The following is an 18,452-nucleotide window of genomic DNA, read 5'->3' on the forward strand; positions in this document are numbered from 1 at the left end:
TCGAGGTTGTTTTGATAAACTTTGACAATAATAACTGCTGGAAAGTTTCATAGAATTTATCTATATCATTATCTTGAGGAGCTGATCATTAGCTTTTTCTTAACAAGATCGTTTTCAAACATACACATATTTTTATGGTATTTAGGTATTTAGTATATATTAATTTTCTTACTGCGTTGTTGATGCCTCTTGTGGTAATTTTTGTGCAAATAATTCCACTATAACCGGTTAGCGTAAGTGGCGTTTCTCTTCAGTCACTATTCCCGATGCGATGCACTCCCGCTAATATAACCTAATAAAACTCATTAAAAAACTTGGAACACACGTATCACAGAATCTTATGTTAGTATTTACTTTAAAATAGATGGGTCATGCATATCCAGCTACATTTTTTACTCTGGCCACAGGGTACAGTGACCACAAGACTTGGTCATATCAGTTTCATGAAAAGGGTCGAAGTGGATCAAATATAAGATGTATGGGAAATAACTTGTATAAATTTGTCGTATCCCCATAACAGTGTTTGTGCCAAGAATCAGATCCAGAAGACTGAGAATCGTATGATATGTTACATACATTTTACGTAAGTATTTGTTATGATCAAACGCAAGCACTGAAAACGCCCCTGTGTACCCAACAGCCGAAGATTAATACATTTCGAGGTTGACCGCGACCGCTGACTGAAAGCAATCAGCTGATTATCGTCTCAGAGGGTTAGTGGCCCTTGAGGAACCCCTGAACGTCGTCTGTCAGTAGCGGAAATACCTTAAAACACCGGCTACATAAATCCGGCGGAGCATTTACTTAGTGAATTTTAGTGGTAGTAAAAATCTTAAGCATAAGTTGTTATTGTCTGCATGATCGGGGACAGGATCTCTAGAGTAAGTTTAACGGTGGAGGCTTACCTTTATTTTTTTTTTCCTGGTGCCTTTAAGGGAGTGTTAAGTCATAGGCCGCCTAGTGTATTGTAGTATTCACTTTATTACCATAAGTAGTCGCTTTCTTGCTATTCTTAGCCTATTCTTTTATATCCCGACCATAGGGATTTGAAGAGTACTCTTTATTGGAAGGGAACAGACAGGTCTGTGTGGTACCGGTACAAGAGTAACTAGACTAGCTTTAGTCTTTAGGCTGTGATAATCTGATGGTTCAGGCCTACGTGTGTTTACTGTAGAACGAAACTCTAAGAAACTATATGTCTGTTCTCATATTCTTACATGTTGTATATATTCTTGAACTTTTAAGAGGTATGTGGCTATCCCAGTGGGAAATTGGGGTTTTTAGGGGGCGACAAAAAAAAGGGGGAAATTGCATCAGTTGGAACAGTCTGCAATGTATAAACCACACGATATGCAGTATGAAAAAGTTCATTCTAAGGAAGAGCTCTGCAAGGAGATATTGTTTACTCATAAAATTTTTTGACTGAACAATATAGAAAAGGGTGTATATAATGCAGAAGAGTTATGATTACCTGAGAAATATACTAAATTATTGAGAAATTTACCCTCTGTGTATGTTCATATGAAGAAAAGTTCTGCTGGACACCATGTTTATTACCAGTCCCTCAGGAATTAATGTAAAAGTGTAGATTGAGGATGGTAATTTTCCACATTATTTTGGTAAATTTCTCTAGATATCTCAACCGCACTACATCTTACAGGCTTACTGCCTTTTCTGTGTTGTTCAGTCCAAAACTTTCATTGAGGAACAAAACATCCATGCAGAGCACTTCCATAAGATTACCTATGAAAAATGTGTTGTTTATGTCCACTACAGCATCAGTCAAAACACAGTATGCATCCTAACCTTATCTCTGTTAATCTAACCTAACCTAGGCTGCAGTAGCAAATAAGGATGCATCCCAATTTTATCCCAAACCACTGAGCTGATTAACAGCTCTCCTTAGGCTGGCTGGAGCAAGGATTAAATCACTTATTTGAAAGAAATTAAGAACCAATTGGTTACTTAGCAACGGGACCTACAGCTTTTTGTTGAATCCGAATTTACATTATAGATTTCATCGAAATGAATACTTATCTATCACCAGAAATAAATTCCTCTAAAATTAATTCATCAGACGGTGGGAATCGAACTCCGCCCATCAATGACGGCAAAACTGAAATCAACCAAGTTTTGCCAACAAAGTAGAGATATAGGGATGCATCCAAGTAGTAATTTTATTAATTTTGTATACAGTAAATCATAACCTAAGGTGCCTTTGCGATGGAAATAAACACATTCAAATCACATCATAATACTTAGCCTAACCTTAGTTGAAAGCAATTAAATCCATAAGTGAAAGAAACTGAAATTCATCCCATTCTAATCTTACTCAGTGGCCTATATTTGACAAGGGGGTACTCAGCCTGAGGTTGTTTTGTTTATCATTTAAAAAGATTGCCCCCAGATGGATAAAGCCTTTTTATTACTACTTACGGCATACAAAAGAAATTGCCTATGATCTTCCTTAGCACTTCTTACACACAAGGTAGCCGTTGTCGAACTGAATATGTTGGTGGGTAAAATTAGGAGGAGGCAGAATATATCTAATTACATCACAAGAAGAAGTTGTGAAGTTTTTATTGGCAAAAAAGTTTGCTATTGTATAACAGAAAAACAAAACAGATCATACAAGCACTCATGTATAGCAAACACTCTATAAGAAGCTAATACTGACCAAACAGTTTCCAAGAAATAAAAGAGCACTTTCAAAACAAAAGTGAACCCAAATAATGATATAAGTCTTCATATTTTTATCAGTATACGTATATAACTCGTTAACTTACCTCATACATCCCCTTTGGAAAAAGGCCAATATGGTCATTGTCCACCTTTATCCTATATTGAATACTATGCTGGTAAAGAATTAAAGTATCATGGTATTTGTCATCTATCAGTTCTTAAGCAAATGTGAAAAAAAATTTAGTGATACAATAGGACCACTATGATGCTTTCATTTTTCATGAATATGGAATTAAAAAGCACCAATATGCAAATGTTGGAGCTGTACATTTTTCCATCCAGGAATGTAAAGGTCAGTTTATTGATGTCAGGCAAGCTAGATATTTGCAGTTTAATATAGGAAAGCTTCGTTATATTTCTAAGTTCCTCCCCTAATATTTCCACCATTTCTATAAGCTCTATGTAACCTTTTGGGGAGCGGGGGAGTGTGTTTACCAGCTTGTCTGGTGGAAGAAGTGCTTGCTTCAGAAAGTATCTCTTCCACAATCTTTTCTTTTTATCTCTGATATAATGAGGCAACAGTTTTCGACAAACCTCAAGAGTTTTCATGGCTAAGTTTCCAATGATTTGCAGAACCTGCTTACTGTCCCTTCCATGATATTAGTAGCTGACTGGCAGTGGTGCTAGAAGCATCATTAGTGGAAACTAACAAATCCTAAAATGTTATAATAAAGGCTTTATTAGTCACTTCTGGGATGACAGCTTCACTGGAGTACCAAGAGAAGTGTTGGACTTATCTCAATACAGTGTATTGTATTTGTTGGCGTCCATATTTTAGTGCTTTTGGAAATACTCTTGCCATTATGAACACAGCCCATACTCCATCAGCGTTTGCTTTCCCTGCGTAGACCAGTTCCCCTGCATTGTTCTTTCTCTTCCTTATCCAGTTTCTCTCCTGTTCTTCCTCCTCATCTTCCACCCTATCTTCCTCATATAGGAAGAAGAGCTAAGAAGTCCCCCTGTAAGAAGTCCTGCTAGCTTTGAATGAGGGATTTCCTTCTTCTTGGGTTGTTGGCAGTGCTTTCTCTTTCTCAGGTGGGAGGTCTACACAGTGATTGTTGACTTGAGTTCCTGAGTGCACTCAGGGCCTAAGTTCCTCTATGCATTGTAAGACCTAAAAATTGTCGCAGACTTTTTCTCATGTACTATAGCAGAGGTATGTACAGTAGAGCCAGTGCTATCCCTTTGCTTGGTGCATGCATGGTCTCCTGACTGTGTGTGTGTGTGTGCAGACAGGTTTTATGTATGACAGGTTGCCAATGTACAATACCTCAGGGTGTTATGACAACCTGTATGCCAGTGATCATCAGTACCTTGGACAGTTTCTGGTTTATCCAGACCCTTGATGTGCAAGTGCACAATAGTGCATGTGTTCATATACCAGTAGCCTTTAATAGTTTGGCTTCTGTTGACCACAGGGAGGCCTACAAGAGGGGATGACTTTGGTTCGAAATGTGCCCTTTCTGTTCACAAGTTTAACTTGGCTTGTGCTTTGACAATCAGGGCCTTTAGTACTGATCTTGTGGCAAGTTCCCATGAGCAGTCACTGGGGCAGGCTGGTGTGCTTTCCTCTCTAGGGGATCCAATTCGTTCCATAGGGGATCTGATAGGACAGAAGGGTCAGTCACCATCAGAACCCCAGCTCACCCTGTGTACTGCAGAAGTGAGACCATTGTTCAGGTTGCGAGGGTCACAGCTTGCTCATGGTGTCTTGGACCAGGTGAACACTTTGTTCTCCAAATCAGGAGGTTTTCTGTAGATTAAGCAAGCTCTTCCCTCTGCCACTGACATACCAGAGAATGAGGAACTGATCTTCCATAGGTGGCCTTAATAGTCTGCAGACTAACAAAAGACCTCACACTTTGACAAGAAGTTGCATTCTTCTCATCTCCAGAGTCAGGAGCCATGACATCAGTTGCTATGGTTCGTTTCCAGCAGCATCGTAGTTTAGCCTATAGTTAAACATGCTTGCTGATTTCACCATCACAGGTGTCTCGTCTGAGGACAAAATGGCAGAATTCATACTGAGAAGGCATGACGTGGTGTCTAAGCTCTTCTCTTGATAAGTTGCAAATTAAGGTAGTCTCACTGCGTAATGAACCTGATCTGGAAATCTTTCTCTTTTCAGAGAATAAGGTAGAGATGGTGGTGGAGAAAAGCCATATTGACAACTTAATCCACCATGCAGTCTCCTTCAGGTTCTCCAGGGCTTTAAAGGGAACCACAGTCATACCATCTGTATACGGTGTTGGGACAGGCCTCCATCCCACAAAATTTTTACTATGATCCCAGGTTTCTTCTTTCCTGAGAAGACAAGGAGGCCTGCCAGCCATGATGCACATCAGTATTGAACTCTGAAACTTGAAAAAACCACAAATTGGAAAACAAACATTTAAGAAATCCACATATAATTTGTCATGCTCCCTCTTCAATGTCTCCACATTGAAGAGGGAGCTAGATGCTCTGAAACTGTATGTGGATTTCTTAAATATAATAGTTCTCCAATGTGTGGTTTTTTCAACCCTCCCAGCCAGCTATATCTAGAATGGTAGATAAGGGAAAGGAGGAGGGAGGAACAAATCTTTCATTTTACTAGTATCGAGTTGCTGTTTATTAGCAAGGCTGTTGGTTTATTAGCACTGTGTTCAATCAGAGATTGGATGTTTGATATACAAGCTTGAGGATTTAAGATCAGTGGTCTGACCATTTGGAAGGTGCATGCACCATATAGTAAAGCATTAACATCGCCAAAATCCGAAAAATATAACAGAAAATACCTTGAATAAAAAATAGCTGTATTGGTTGTTAATAAAGCTCTGTACTGCTTCCAGATAATATGTACAGTGGGTAAAATAAGAGGTTTGTGTTTAGGGAACATAGGAATACTCTACTGTGTTTTGAATTTTATATTATATGTATGTATATTGTACTACTGATGCAACTGACAGATCAACTTTCATCTCAAGTTCCGGCATTGATAATTCAGCAACTGGAGGTCATCTATTAAACCCAACAATGCAGACCTCACTAACCAGGATCTTGTTGAGAACCAAGGTGGATTTGTATATAGTAAAGTGGTCCTTGTTTTGTTTTGGTATTTATACTTTCTAAGAGTCAATGAAATTCATTAATGATATTAAGGGCTATAGGTATGCCTCTGTGGTACCACTACTAAGGGATTGGATTCTTGGTTCTTTTGACCAAGTTTCATGAACTAAGAAAGACTTTAATTATTAAGTCTGGTAGATAAACCTTTTAATTGATACCTAAATTGAATGAGTTATTTTTGATAACCCAGTGAACCACTTCGTTCAAGCATCCCGACTTTTAAGACTACTCTATTTTCTTGTAGATGTTTGCATTGGGAAGACAAGTAAATAAGTTGCAATTAGCTCTTATGAGAAGTAAACCATGCTCGAGTCTGAGTGTGTGCCGGAGAACCAGGTTCATGGTAGGCAAACAGTTTGAGAGTAGAGTACCTAATAATGTATCATATGTATTCAAGTTTTGGGACTCATTTTATTTTTGGAGAGGATGCCCTTCTTTGTCTGGTGAGAATGCTTAGTGTGCATCTGAAAGGAAAAAAATTATGTAGTCCCAGCAGTTTTTTCCTTTTTATCTTTGAAAGTTTCCAATATGAGAATTAACAAAGGACACCATTTGTTACAGTCAAGAGGAAAAATCTTAACAATTTACAAGTCATCTTTTAGGAGGTTTATGTAGTTACTAAGGTCACTGTGTTTGAAATTAGCATTTTGCCTTTAACTCTGGCTTCTCTAACTGTAAGGCCTCTTTGGTATCAACACAGTTACCCAGTTGTCCTGGTTTTGCTCACTTGTAATGAGCATGCTTGGTCTGTTGTACTTCATTTACTTCAAAGCATCTTAGATTTAGATCAACTGCACTCACATCTACAGGAATTATGCCAAAAATTGGGTTCAGGCTTTTGAGGGGTGGTGGGCACTGGGGTCAGTGATGGGAAGAAAAGGAGCTGGCCACCTTGCTACCCAATTCCAGAACTTAGTGTATGTTTCTCTTTTAGATATGTTTCTCTTCTAGACTTGTCCCCAATACCAGTTTGATGATTTTGGGCTGAATTTGACTAAACTTTGAAGGAATAAGAGTAAGTTGTTACAGTTCAGAGGCCTGGTTAAACAAATCATTTATAACTAACTAACTACAAAGGAGAGGAAGTGATAGCTTGAGAGTTAGAGGTCAGTAGGTCCTCTCAGTACTTAATGTTTACATAACATTCAAAATAATTCTTATTTCCAAAGACTCAGAAATATTTCAGTCCTTTGATATATATATCAAGTATAAAATGTCAGGTAGCCTTTTCTTTTTACTAAACTCAAGGAATGAATTATGGCAAAAGCACATTCATGGATGTGCTAGGTGGACAGAGGAGGATTCCTAATCTTTCCCACTCTTCAGCCATCTAGTTTTAATGCTGAAGGTGGTGATTCCACCTAGATTGGGACTGATTAGCCCACAACAACCTCTCTTGCTTAAGCATGAATGCCAAAGGTATCAGCGTGGTGGTTGTTTTGGAAGAGTCCCAGGAACAGCCATTTTATCCTGTTGAGGCAACTTACCTCATATGCTCTCCATAAGTATTCATGCTGGAATGAGTTGTTGTATTATAAGTAAAGCCTTTGCTGCTGGTTTAATTACTGGATTGCCAACCATCCCGAGTGACTCCCATGCCCAACTCAAGCCCGGTAAAGTCCCAAACCTGCGGAAGGAAACAAAGGCAAGTAAGGTCCCCCCTAACCCGGAGATGAAAGATTCTGGGTGAGGGGGGGAACTGGGGGGTGTGCAGGCTAGGTCAGCCGATCTCGTCTCCTCTGGGGCTGCAGATGCGGACACAGGGGATAGAGAGACAGGTTGCGTCAGGGGCAGTAAGGGGAGGCCACTGGGACTCAGATAAGATGGAGAAGGAGTGACCACGATGGGGGTCGAAGGGGCCGAAGGGAGCCCCTCCGACGCCTTGGACTCCTTCCTTCTATATCTGGGTCTATGCAAGTACCTATCCCACTGCTTGGGGGACCAGAGCCTACACTCATCACATAGTACATCCACAGAACAATCAGGGGGATCCTTGCTCCCCTTACGGCACTTTAGGCAAAGGGAGTGGGGATCTGAATCTGTGGAACAGCGGAAGGTGCCACATTTTTTGTCCTTACCAGGACAAATCTGGCACCAAGGCTTGTCTAAATCATGGGTTTGTGAAGGGTTAGCCATCTCACAAACATGCACAAATACACAAGGTCACAAGTCACAAACACAAAACAGGAACAAACACACCGTGAGGTTGTAGCTTTCAAAGCCAGGGATGAACAGAGCGCGCAGAAAACACATCCGTTTCGCACAAGGCCAGAAAGAGAAGTGATGCGTGAATCTGGGCGGTTAGCACCGTGGACTACCCACAGTTGCCAACCACATGGCCAGCTGGTAGTGATATCAACTAATGCCTTGTAAGTCTTTTGTGGCCTAGTTCAGCTACGCCGAAAGTATCCCCATATATAAAGGACCTTGGGTTTGTATGTTAGGAAAAATGCATTTTACCTTAAAAAATGCGATTTTGCAATCGCTATACTAGCTCTAAAGATGAAATGTGCTGAAGACAGCTACTGTTCTGTATTTTGGTTTTCTATGTAGGGCCAGTAACCTGCTTCCAGTATTAGTGTACAGTTGCTTGTAGCATTTGAGGACCCATCATGACATTTCTGACATGTTGACCTCCTTCCAGTTGCTTAGTTAGGTATAATGCTGGTAAAGACCTGAAATCATTCTTATGGAATACAGGTGTTTTGTGGATATGAGTTATTTAACCCACATGTAACTTTAATCTTGTCTTTTCTTAGGTCTGTTTTGTTTAAATTTAAGTACAGCACCAGAGTATTCTATTCTGTATAAGTTAGCAAGTCAGGTGAATGGCATTACAGTACAGATTATAAAAATTGTGATTTTGTTCTGTAAAATTTCTTTGAGCTACTTAGATTTAGATTAATAATTTGAAGAAATGCATTCTTTCTGATAGATTTTTTAATGTTTTTTTTTTTCCTTGATAGATGGTTGTCAAAATTTTGTTACATATTGGTAGTTGAATTCTGTTTTCTGTATGAGCTGCAAGGGTTAAAGACAAAAGCTAGATAATTTACCTTTTAGACAGTAGATGTGTTTTTTATGATAAAGCATGGCTTAATGTACCTGACTTGTGCCATTATTAGATTGTGCTTCTTATATTTTCAGCATAAGTAGCCTTGATGTTCCCTTCCAGATTTATTGTTTATACATTTTAATTTTTACCTTGAACATAAGAGTTTTTCTTCTTATGCTGTATTGAGTTTTTGTATTGGGTAACATAATCTGTTCTGTTATTTTGAATTCTAAAATTTGACTTAGTAGTTCCTTTTTACATGTATGGAAACTGAGACGATGTAAAAACGGTGTATGAAGAACTTATCCTTGTGTATGGCATAATAAAGTAGTTGATGGAAACACTAAAATGTGTACAGAAGGCAGCAGAAGTAGAATATGGTTTGACATCAAGTAAGGGATACAAAAAAGAGAGACAGTGTTGGGGAAGAAAGAAGCCTTCAAGTTCTCACAGAGGACAGTTTGGGAAAAGAAAGTTTATAAAGGGGGAAGAGGAGGGAGCCTAAAAGGTGGGTGGTAAGAGCAGGAAGTAAGAGTTTGGAGAAATGGAGTCAGCTCCTCAATACAGCAAAGGGAAAGAGGAGAGGAAAGGTAGAAAAGATTTGAAGAGAGCAAAGGACATGAAAGACAGAATTGGAGGAATTAACAGTTGAGAGCAAGATACCTGTACAAGAATTCTTAAGGCATTACTGTATACATAAAATCTTTTGTGATTTATGTGTGGTTTAGATTAAGTGGGCCATAGGACAACACAGGCCTTACCCACAGTTGGCTTATTATTATTATTATTATTATTATTATTATTATTATTGACATGCATGTTACACAGGTACACGGTACTGTATATATTAGGTGGGTGGTTTACAGTTGGTTGGTCGGTTAGTCCGCTAACGGACGAACCAACTATTATTATTATTACTGTATTATTATTGTTATTATTATTATTATTATTATTATTGTAACCAGATAGTAAAAATATTGAACTCTCTTACGGCTGGCCCTTAAGTGAGGTAAGGTGTTGCTTGGAATACAGACCTAGTAGGGACCCTTGATTTGCCCTGACCAACCAGGATGAAAAGTCTTTTGAATGAAGAAAATATGAAAAATTCTCTTGATTGAAGAGAATGGATGCCAGTTGGACAATGTTAGCATGTTAAGGGGACCAATAAAGAATATAGCATCTTTAGGGATCCCTGATCCCCTTTTCCTGCCAAGAGCAACCAGGTTTGCTGAAAAGCAGTACCAATATGCAGTAAATGTGCCTCGCTGTCAAACTTGTCAGTTCCAGAGGTCCTTTATTCTTCACATGGTTGGACTGTGGAACAGTCTCCTGAGGATGTCTTGCAATTGGAACTTCAGAAGTCAAGCGAAGATGCAATGCATTACTACCCTAATACTATTCCCCTTGCATTTTAATGCGTTCTTTATCTATTAATTTATTAATTTTTTTATTAAGTGCGGCTCTTCTTTCTGCATTTCCCTTTACCTTCTCTTACTTCCTAATGAACACCATATTCTTTGGAAGCTTGAATTTCAAGTCAATGGCCCCTGTGGGCCTGTTCCAAATGAATAGGTTTCATCTTCTGAATAATAATAATAATAATAGAAACATTTTGCTAAAAGCTGCTGGAGATTTGGTCAATGATTAGTTGACCAGAATACTGTATATGAAAACCTGAAATGAAAAGATAGGACCATGAAAGTGGGAAAAAGAGGATGACAAGAATGATGTGCAAAGGAAAAAGGGATTCACTACCACGCAGACATTACAGAAAATTATTGCTTGAGCATGCTTGGAAAATGCTAGTGTCAGGCACTTTGAAAATAACGCCTGCAGATAGTAATTGCCAAATAACTCAAAGGTTACAGAACTAATACTTAAAGTACAAAAGCATGTTGACATTAAAACGCGGAAGAACTCTGCAGAACTTCTTGAGCTAAGCTAAACTAAGAAAAAGTCATTGTAGCTGAAAACAAACAGAAACAAGCAAACAAGAAACCTACTGATTAGTGTAATGACTGTAAGTCGCTGGCTGAGGAACTAAAAATACTGGGTACCCAAAACTTGTAACAGTAATAAACACTCAGAAATTCATAAAATTGCCCCAGTAGATGGAAAATAAAGCTGACAGGAAAAGGAAAATTGTAATACCTTAACAACCTCTTACAGAGCACTGTAATTTACGGACATAAAATGGTGACTATTAATACAGGCAGAACTGTATACCTGGGACAAACAGAGAAAAATCCCAAGGTTATGACAAAAAAGAACAAAAGCAGCTCACCACACTAAAGGAGAGGGTAAAGTCAACAAATGTCGCAGGGGTGCTAAGAAATGAATAGATTCTCACATATATAAATGTGAGCCAGTTGGATGCCTCCTACCCTAAGCTGTATTGTGCATGTACAGAGATCCTTTTAACTACTGGACCTTGTTAACAAGTGCTTCTTTTGAGGAAACTGTGATGTTCAGGGCATATCTTTGATTAATAAATGGGCCAAATTATGAGAAATGGGTTTGTTGTGAAACAAATACAGCACTTGATATAAGTTTGTTGCTGCCAAAGATACAAGAAAAGCAAATGGGAAGAGAAGTGGAAAATCTTTTTGGTAGAGGACTAGGTCTTAGAAGAACAAGAACATTTTCTGTTACCTAGGGATGATACTTGGACTGCAAAACATGCATTGAAAGAGCAAAACAAAAAAAATTAACAGCTTAAAGGAAACCAGGCTGGGCTCTGCCACCTCTTCCTCCATTGGCTATCTCCCGTTGCCACCAAAACTTTGTGCTATTAGTAACTGGACTCCAGCTAGACGTTTAAGAAAATCCCCTTACATTAAGACCTTAGGTTTGTTAGTTATGAAAAATACAAATTGATTAAAAATTTTTATCAGTATAATACTGGTATATGAAATGTCTCATTAGTTAACAAGAAAAGAATGTTAAGATGCCTAAGCGATTAAATCTTTGCTGCAGAAACATGGCCATTGATAAAGTAAATAGAGAATTTTAAAAAGGTGTGACTGTTAAATGCTAGATGAAGAATAGCCAGTCTGGAAAACAGTATATGTGGAAGTATGAGAATGAAGACGTACTGGACTATAGGAAAACTTGAAAAAGGACAGATACAAAGACCTAGACCAGATAGGAATTCAGGCAGAAAGTGCTCAAGACAGAAGCATGTTGAGAGAAGTCAATTCATTGCCATCCCCATAAAGGGAAAAGCTGACATATAAAAGATAATAATGATAATTCTTGCAAAGTTGCTGTATTAATGACTAACATTAACACTTCAACTTTGCTAGAATAATTATCATTATTTTAACAATAATAAGAATCTTTAGTAACGATAATAGCAATGCTGAGGTGAGTTATCAGCTTATATTTATCTAAGATAGTTATCACTGACATTGTGTTTTTCCCGTTAGTATTCAGACAAGTCTCATACAATAGTGGGTTTGGTATGAGTCTCCAAGTCTATTGTCATGTATCATGGTATTTTTGTTTTGCACAGTACTTCACATGGTAAGCTAATAGCTGTCTTATTCATTATAGCATGGATAGAGGTAGCATGGGCAAGATCTTCGCCAGAGTCACGTTTGTTCCAACTCTTGTCTTCAATGTCTTCATGGAAAAATTTTCTGCCCGAAGGTGGTTTGATCACATAGACAATCGTGTGATCTTGGGAGCTCTTCCCTTCAGAAATATGACAAAACAGGTAAGTCTGTGGGAGTTTTGCATTACTACATCCTGATATGCAAGTTTTGCCTTCTGCTGTGAATAGTGTATGTGCTGAATATTATAAAACACCTTTGCTCATTATTTATTAGGGAGAAGGATTTATTGTTGGAATCTTACTTCTTTTTTCAGTTAGTTGAGAAAGAAGGTGTTCGAGGTGTTATTTCTATGAATGAAGACTATGAGCTAAAGTTTCTTTCAAACATGGAAGAGGTAAGTTAGCCCTAATTCAGTGTTTTAAATGTTATTTATTGAATTCTCTTGTGTTCATTTAAAAATAACATTGTTTTGCCAATGAGACTTGGCTGAAGTTCCTCTTAACATTACATGTGCTAGAATTGGCTTTGTTGTTGAGAGTTGAATAAGTGGAAAGCTTTGTGGCAGATCTTGAAATACACTATACTGTATTTTCAGCAGGCATATCTTAGGCATTGTTTATCCTTTATTTTTTAAAGCTAGATTTCTGTGTTTCTTTCATAAGAAGGGCAAGCATTAATAGTACCATGTAAGACAAGTTCGCTGATTAACTACTGTATTTTAGAAAAAATCCCTTTGTTTAACTAAATGAGTAATTTTGTGGAGAAGTGTTTAAATATTTAAGGGAATTATTAATTTTGCGGAGAAGTTTTTGGTTGAAATATACCATGTGTGATTCTAATTTTCTTTTTATCTGGAGATATTTCAATTGATTAGCAGCACAATAGCTTGATAATGCATTTTTCATGAAAGTCCTGAAAAAAAGCATTGCTCTCATAGTGGAGAATTGTACTGCTGTATGAAACTGGCATTGATAGCAATTGTGTGTACATTTGCAAATAAAATAAAAACTGTTTGACAGGGCTATATTTTGGGAGTGAAGATTTCTTTGAGAATTGATACTTTTCTTTTCAACACTAGTTTTAGCTTGGTTTCACTCAGATTGTTCATAAAACAATAAAATAAACTGACATTATTATCAGGTGGGATAACTTGTGAAATGTTCGTTGTTGTGTAGGGTTTTGGTAAGCCTAGGTAACAAGATAATGGTAGTGGAGGTTTTGTTGGGGTTTGTTGATTAGTGGGTGCGTTGTGTTATCTTTACTTACGGGAAGGAAGTATTATCTGTACTTGGGGAAGGAAACTTGCCAAATGCTTATAGTTGTGTGGGGAACAGGTAGGGAAAAGTGGTGACAGTGGAGTTATTTATGTTTCTTTTTCATTTAAGTTCATATGAATGTCTTTGCCAAAAGTTAAGTACAGTAGCTTGTTAATATTATACTCAGTCTTTTAAAACTTTAAACCCTAAAACTAAGCCAAAAATGGTAAATGGAAAGGTTACATTGTAAGGGTAATGCACCTCACTAACACTATGTTTATTTACCTTGATTTCGTGTTACAAGCATTTTAACAGAATCAAATCCTGCTGTAAGTGGAGGAGTAAATTTCAACTGTATGCCACAATAGACTGGCTAGGAAAGACGAGTTATGGTATGTTTGGGGGAAAAAAGTAAAATCTTTGATACATATATTTGGTATTTTTGATAGATTTGGTCATTTTTTACCTTCTCAGCAATGCACAATCAGTGTGCAAACATTTTATATAAACTTAGGCTAGCCAAGCCTACGGTTGTTATTCTACTTTAACTGGGACTACTTTAAACCAGGTTGTGTGGGAGTAGCTCCATGAACTTGAGACTTGGAATTTGTAGAGCTTTCCACTCCCAATAATCTAAATTTGTAGAGCTTTCCCCTCCCAGTAATCTAGCTTCATGACATTATACACTGTAGTTTGCTTTTGTCAACCTTTTGGAGAACATACCTTTTCATGCAGGATACAGGGTAGCTATTATAGCCATATTGTGAAGAGAAAAAGTTTATCAGACAGCATCAAATACAATAATTATCTATAGGTAACTTAAGAACAGGATAAAAGAGAGAAACTTAAGGAAGGTACCACCAAGATACAATAGGATGTGTTGCCAAGTTTGCTTGTATTACCAGGAATATTTAATACTATGTGATAAATGTTATCCCTTTGGCTTTGCAGGAGTGGGCAGCTGTAGGTGTCAGCTTTCTTCAGCTGAGTACTACAGATATATTTGAGGCTCCTAGCCTAGAGAAGCTACAGCAGGGAGTTGACTTTATTAAAGATTTTGATGAGAAGGAAAATGGTCATGTGTATGTTCACTGCAAGGCTGGGAGAACTAGGAGTGCCACTCTGGTTGCGTGTTATTTGATGGCTGTAAGTAAAGGTTTTCTTTTTATTATTTTGTGGATGTGCATTATTTTAAGAATAAGCACTGTGTATGAGGGTACTTAGTATTTTAGCATTTTTAGGATTTTTATACCTGAAATATATAATCGTCCAGAGACATTTCTTTCTTGGTCTTTTGTTTTAAGTTTTTGGGTGCATATTAATGCCATTTGTTAGTTTCATGTCATTGGGTGTATAGGAAAACAAAGCCACAGTGATGAAAAATAACTTTTAACATTTTGTTTCCTAAAAGATCCCATAACTGTTTTGAAGTCAGCTTCATAAGTAATTATTTAAAATGTTTTGCTTTCATATTCACAGTAATAGATTTTTAGGAGCTTGGCTTTGTTTTAGTTACCTTGTCTCCCTTGGATTTCACTACAGAAAGAAAAAGGAGTGTAATATATATTGCTCTATTTCATGTAATAAAAATTTAACATCAATTTAGTTCGAAAATCTGCAAAGAAAGGGTTTGGAAATTTAACTTATTGCAAAACAATTTGAGGGACGTTTGCTATTTTGAAAATCTCTACAGCATTATCCAGATGTCATCAAAGCTTACTTTAATTTAATTAGCATGTCATATTAGTGTAATTTTAAACCTATTTTTGAAAGGTTTAATGAAAGAGAAACCAATTTAAGAAGTATTTTTAAGTGAAGTCCCATGCATCTGAGTATGACAGATTGTTTTTCATTAGCAAATCAGTTACACCTTTTCATTACCAAAATAGTTACAGCCCATATTATACCAGGCCACACTAGAAAACAGCTTATCACATCTTTGCTGATCACCAAGCAGCTGATAGCATATTTGCTAGCAAGCAGAGTTGAATGGCCTGCAGTCAGCTGTTGTCACGGTGCACTTTCTCATGATGTTCCTTCACAGAACTGTGCTGTGTGCCAAATACTTCTCAGTCCTGATGGGCTGCTTGCTTGTTTTCAATTGTGTGTACAGATGGTATTCATTGGGTGAGACGGAGTACAGTAATATGTGAAATTACCAGTTTCACAGAAATGTTTCTCGCTTTCTAAGAGAAACTTCTAATTTTCCCTATACAGTACCCTTGTGCAGTGCAGAGGGTACCACTTAACCAACTTTAAGCTTTCATTGAAAGGAGCAACATTACACCCCCTTCCTATGACATCCTAAAAAGTGCTACATGTATTGATATTGTAGTGTACAGTAGTGGTATTGTCTCTCTCGCAATTAAAATTTGTTCATCTAGCTTGCCATGGAAATCACCTGATACATCGCTCACCTGGTATACCATTGTATAATTTTGTGATGGACAATTAAAGTATTTTGTTCATGTTTAATTATAGTTAAAAGCTAGAGGGTATATTTATATACAGGACACTACTGTATCCACTTCTGTTTCTTTGAATGAATTCCATTTCCTTGTATATTTTATATATACAGGCCATGGTGTTGCCATGAAACAAGAATTGTTGGTTGACTAAATATTAAGTGATTCTTTTAACTGATCATAAGGTTAGCTCAGAACTTAAAAAAAAAGTATCAAGACTGGCTAGTAGTATTCTCAACAATAAACAAATATTTTTTGTTAACAGCCAGCTCTCCATGAAGCATTAGAGCCATATGTAATATTAGACTTCTGGAAGCCATACACTCTTCTATACCAACTGAGATCAAAACTTTTGCTTCATTTTTTTATTTTTTTTCCCTCTTAAGAGACCATTCAAATTACATAACAGTACTGTACTAGTTTTTTTTTTATCACCATAAGGGGTTACTACTGCATGCAACCAGCAAGACAGATTGTTTGCTTTTCATCCATTCCCATTGGTCTCTGCCCACCTATCAGTCCAACTTCTGAGTGTACTTTGCTTAAGGTTTCACTTATACAGGTACTGTATATTTAAGAACAAAATCTTCTGGCAAGTACCACAAAAATTCAGAGACAAGAATGTGTTCTTGGTAGGATTTATTCACCAAGTGAATATTGGAGAAAGATGTAGTCAAACAAGGTGGTTAGCTAAGAAGAGACCAAAGGGAACAGGTGAAAGCTAATTGGAAGAAAGTGATGCACATAGAGGCCCAAGTACCATTATGAAAAACCTGTTATAGTGTCTACAGGGTTCTGCAGAGCACACCATATGCAATATCACCTACTGAGACTGATGTTTGTTCATTAGGCATTTGTTAATCACTTTGTGTAGTTGTTTATGCAGAAATATCTGTCATTACCATACTCAAAGAATCTTTTTTTCAAGCATGAATCTAAGGAATAACAGAAGATTTACTTCTCTATTCACTTTCCACACTATTAACCCAGTTGTCTAAATGTAAACCATTGATACCAAAAGATCTTGACACTGATTGACAAGTTAAGGTTATGACACATCTCTCAAAATTTTGGATATGTAAATGTTGATTGTTAAGAGATTAGATTTCTAACATGCTGATCTTGTTAGAGTTGCTGTCACAGGGTGGGAAGTCCTTTCATTCCTTTCACTTTTGAGATCTGTCATTTTCATGTCAATATGTTTCCTGGAGTCTGTCAGTATTTCTTTTCTAAAGGACACATTTGTCAGGATTCAAGGAAGTGAGGTCTTAATTAATTTCCTTGAGTTTTATGGGATTCTTTCTTCTCAGTTTCCTTTGGTGACAAAGTGAATGCTATTAAAATAGGAAGTGTTTATATTTTTTAAATCAGATATCAACCCTTATCTGGTGAGCTGTAATTACTCCCTTTTTTGTGGGTTGCATTTTATTGCTTAGATGTTATTCCTCCACTGGTGTATGACTAATAATATTTGCATTGAGCAAAATTTTCTGCATAATGGCAACTTTTTTCTTGTATGTGTTTTGAATTATCATTTTAATAACTGTAGCTGTTTATTTGGTTTGTAATGGAAATTGTTCAGGGTGTTATAACAAATCACTGTTTGATTATTAGAAATTCCACCTGAAGGAATTACAGTTGGTGTGATATTTGTTTTGGGTGTATAATAGTATTGAGCAGTTTTGTTTATGTGCCAGTTGCAAGATATAATGTAAATCATATGGATCATGTTTATTTCACTTTTGCAGAAGAATCTGTGGACCCCAGAAACTGCTGTTGAACATATAAAGACCGCTCGACCTCACATCTGGTTGGGACCTAAACAACATGAAGCTCTGCATCTTTTTCACAGAAGATTGCAGGAGTGATATTATTTAAGCCTATTGTTTATGTACATAGCTTTATTTAAAGATAGGTAATGTATTTTGTTATTTTTTTAATCTTACAAAGGTACTGTGCTGTATTTGTATAAGCTTTAACTTTTAAATAAATTTTTAATAAATTTAATCTTTCATTCTCCTATTACAGTTATATAGTTAAAATTAATGATGCACAGCATACAGTATATATAAAGCAAAAGAATTGGTGGGTTGTATGAAAGCTTTTAATATTTCATATTCATTTTATTTTCAAGTAATAGTGCAGGTTGCAGTTACCAAAACCTCAAAGATTGTTTCCAAGACAACAGAAATAGATGCCCAGTGATCCAAAACAGCTGTGACTATGTTCTGATGAATGTATTTGTACACTTTTGCAAGATGGCAATCTG

At 37.0% G+C, this 18,452-nt stretch overlaps 1 protein-coding gene across 3 annotated transcripts; it reads left to right on the forward strand.

Moving 5' to 3' along the window:
• Positions 1-607: 607 nt before the first annotated feature.
• On the forward strand, positions 608-18,185 carry PTPMT1 (protein tyrosine phosphatase, mitochondrial 1). Of its 3 annotated transcripts, none has more exons than XM_067109109.1 (5): positions 608-713; positions 12,461-12,623; positions 12,776-12,856; positions 14,670-14,864; positions 17,932-18,185. In XM_067109109.1, exons 2-5 carry the CDS (start codon positions 12,462-12,464, stop codon positions 18,049-18,051), a joined length of 558 nt encoding a protein of 185 aa, XP_066965210.1. In that variant the 5' UTR covers positions 608-713; position 12,461; the 3' UTR covers positions 18,052-18,185. The 3 variants fall into 3 exon arrangements, with proteins under 3 accessions (XP_066965210.1, XP_066965209.1, XP_066965208.1); XM_067109108.1 differs by having other exon boundaries at positions 681-820; XM_067109107.1 differs by having other exon boundaries at positions 707-881.
• The last annotated feature ends 267 nt before the right edge of the window (positions 18,186-18,452 follow it).

The sequence above is a fragment of the Macrobrachium rosenbergii genome, chromosome 9 (assembly GCF_040412425.1).
Source record: "Macrobrachium rosenbergii isolate ZJJX-2024 chromosome 9, ASM4041242v1, whole genome shotgun sequence".
NCBI classification, from domain to species: Eukaryota; Metazoa; Arthropoda; class Malacostraca; order Decapoda; family Palaemonidae; genus Macrobrachium; species Macrobrachium rosenbergii.

Coding starts and splice junctions, on each gene's coding strand:
- PTPMT1 (XM_067109109.1), top strand. CDS start 12,462: ATGGATAGAGGTAGCATGGGCAAGATCTTCGCCAGAGTCACGTTTGTT. Junction 12,624..12,775: donor TCAGAAATATGACAAAACAG/GTAAGTCTGTGG, acceptor TTCTTTTTTCAG/TTAGTTGAGAAAGAAGGTGT. Junction 14,865..17,931: donor TTGCGTGTTATTTGATGGCT/GTAAGTAAAGGT, acceptor TCACTTTTGCAG/AAGAATCTGTGGACCCCAGA.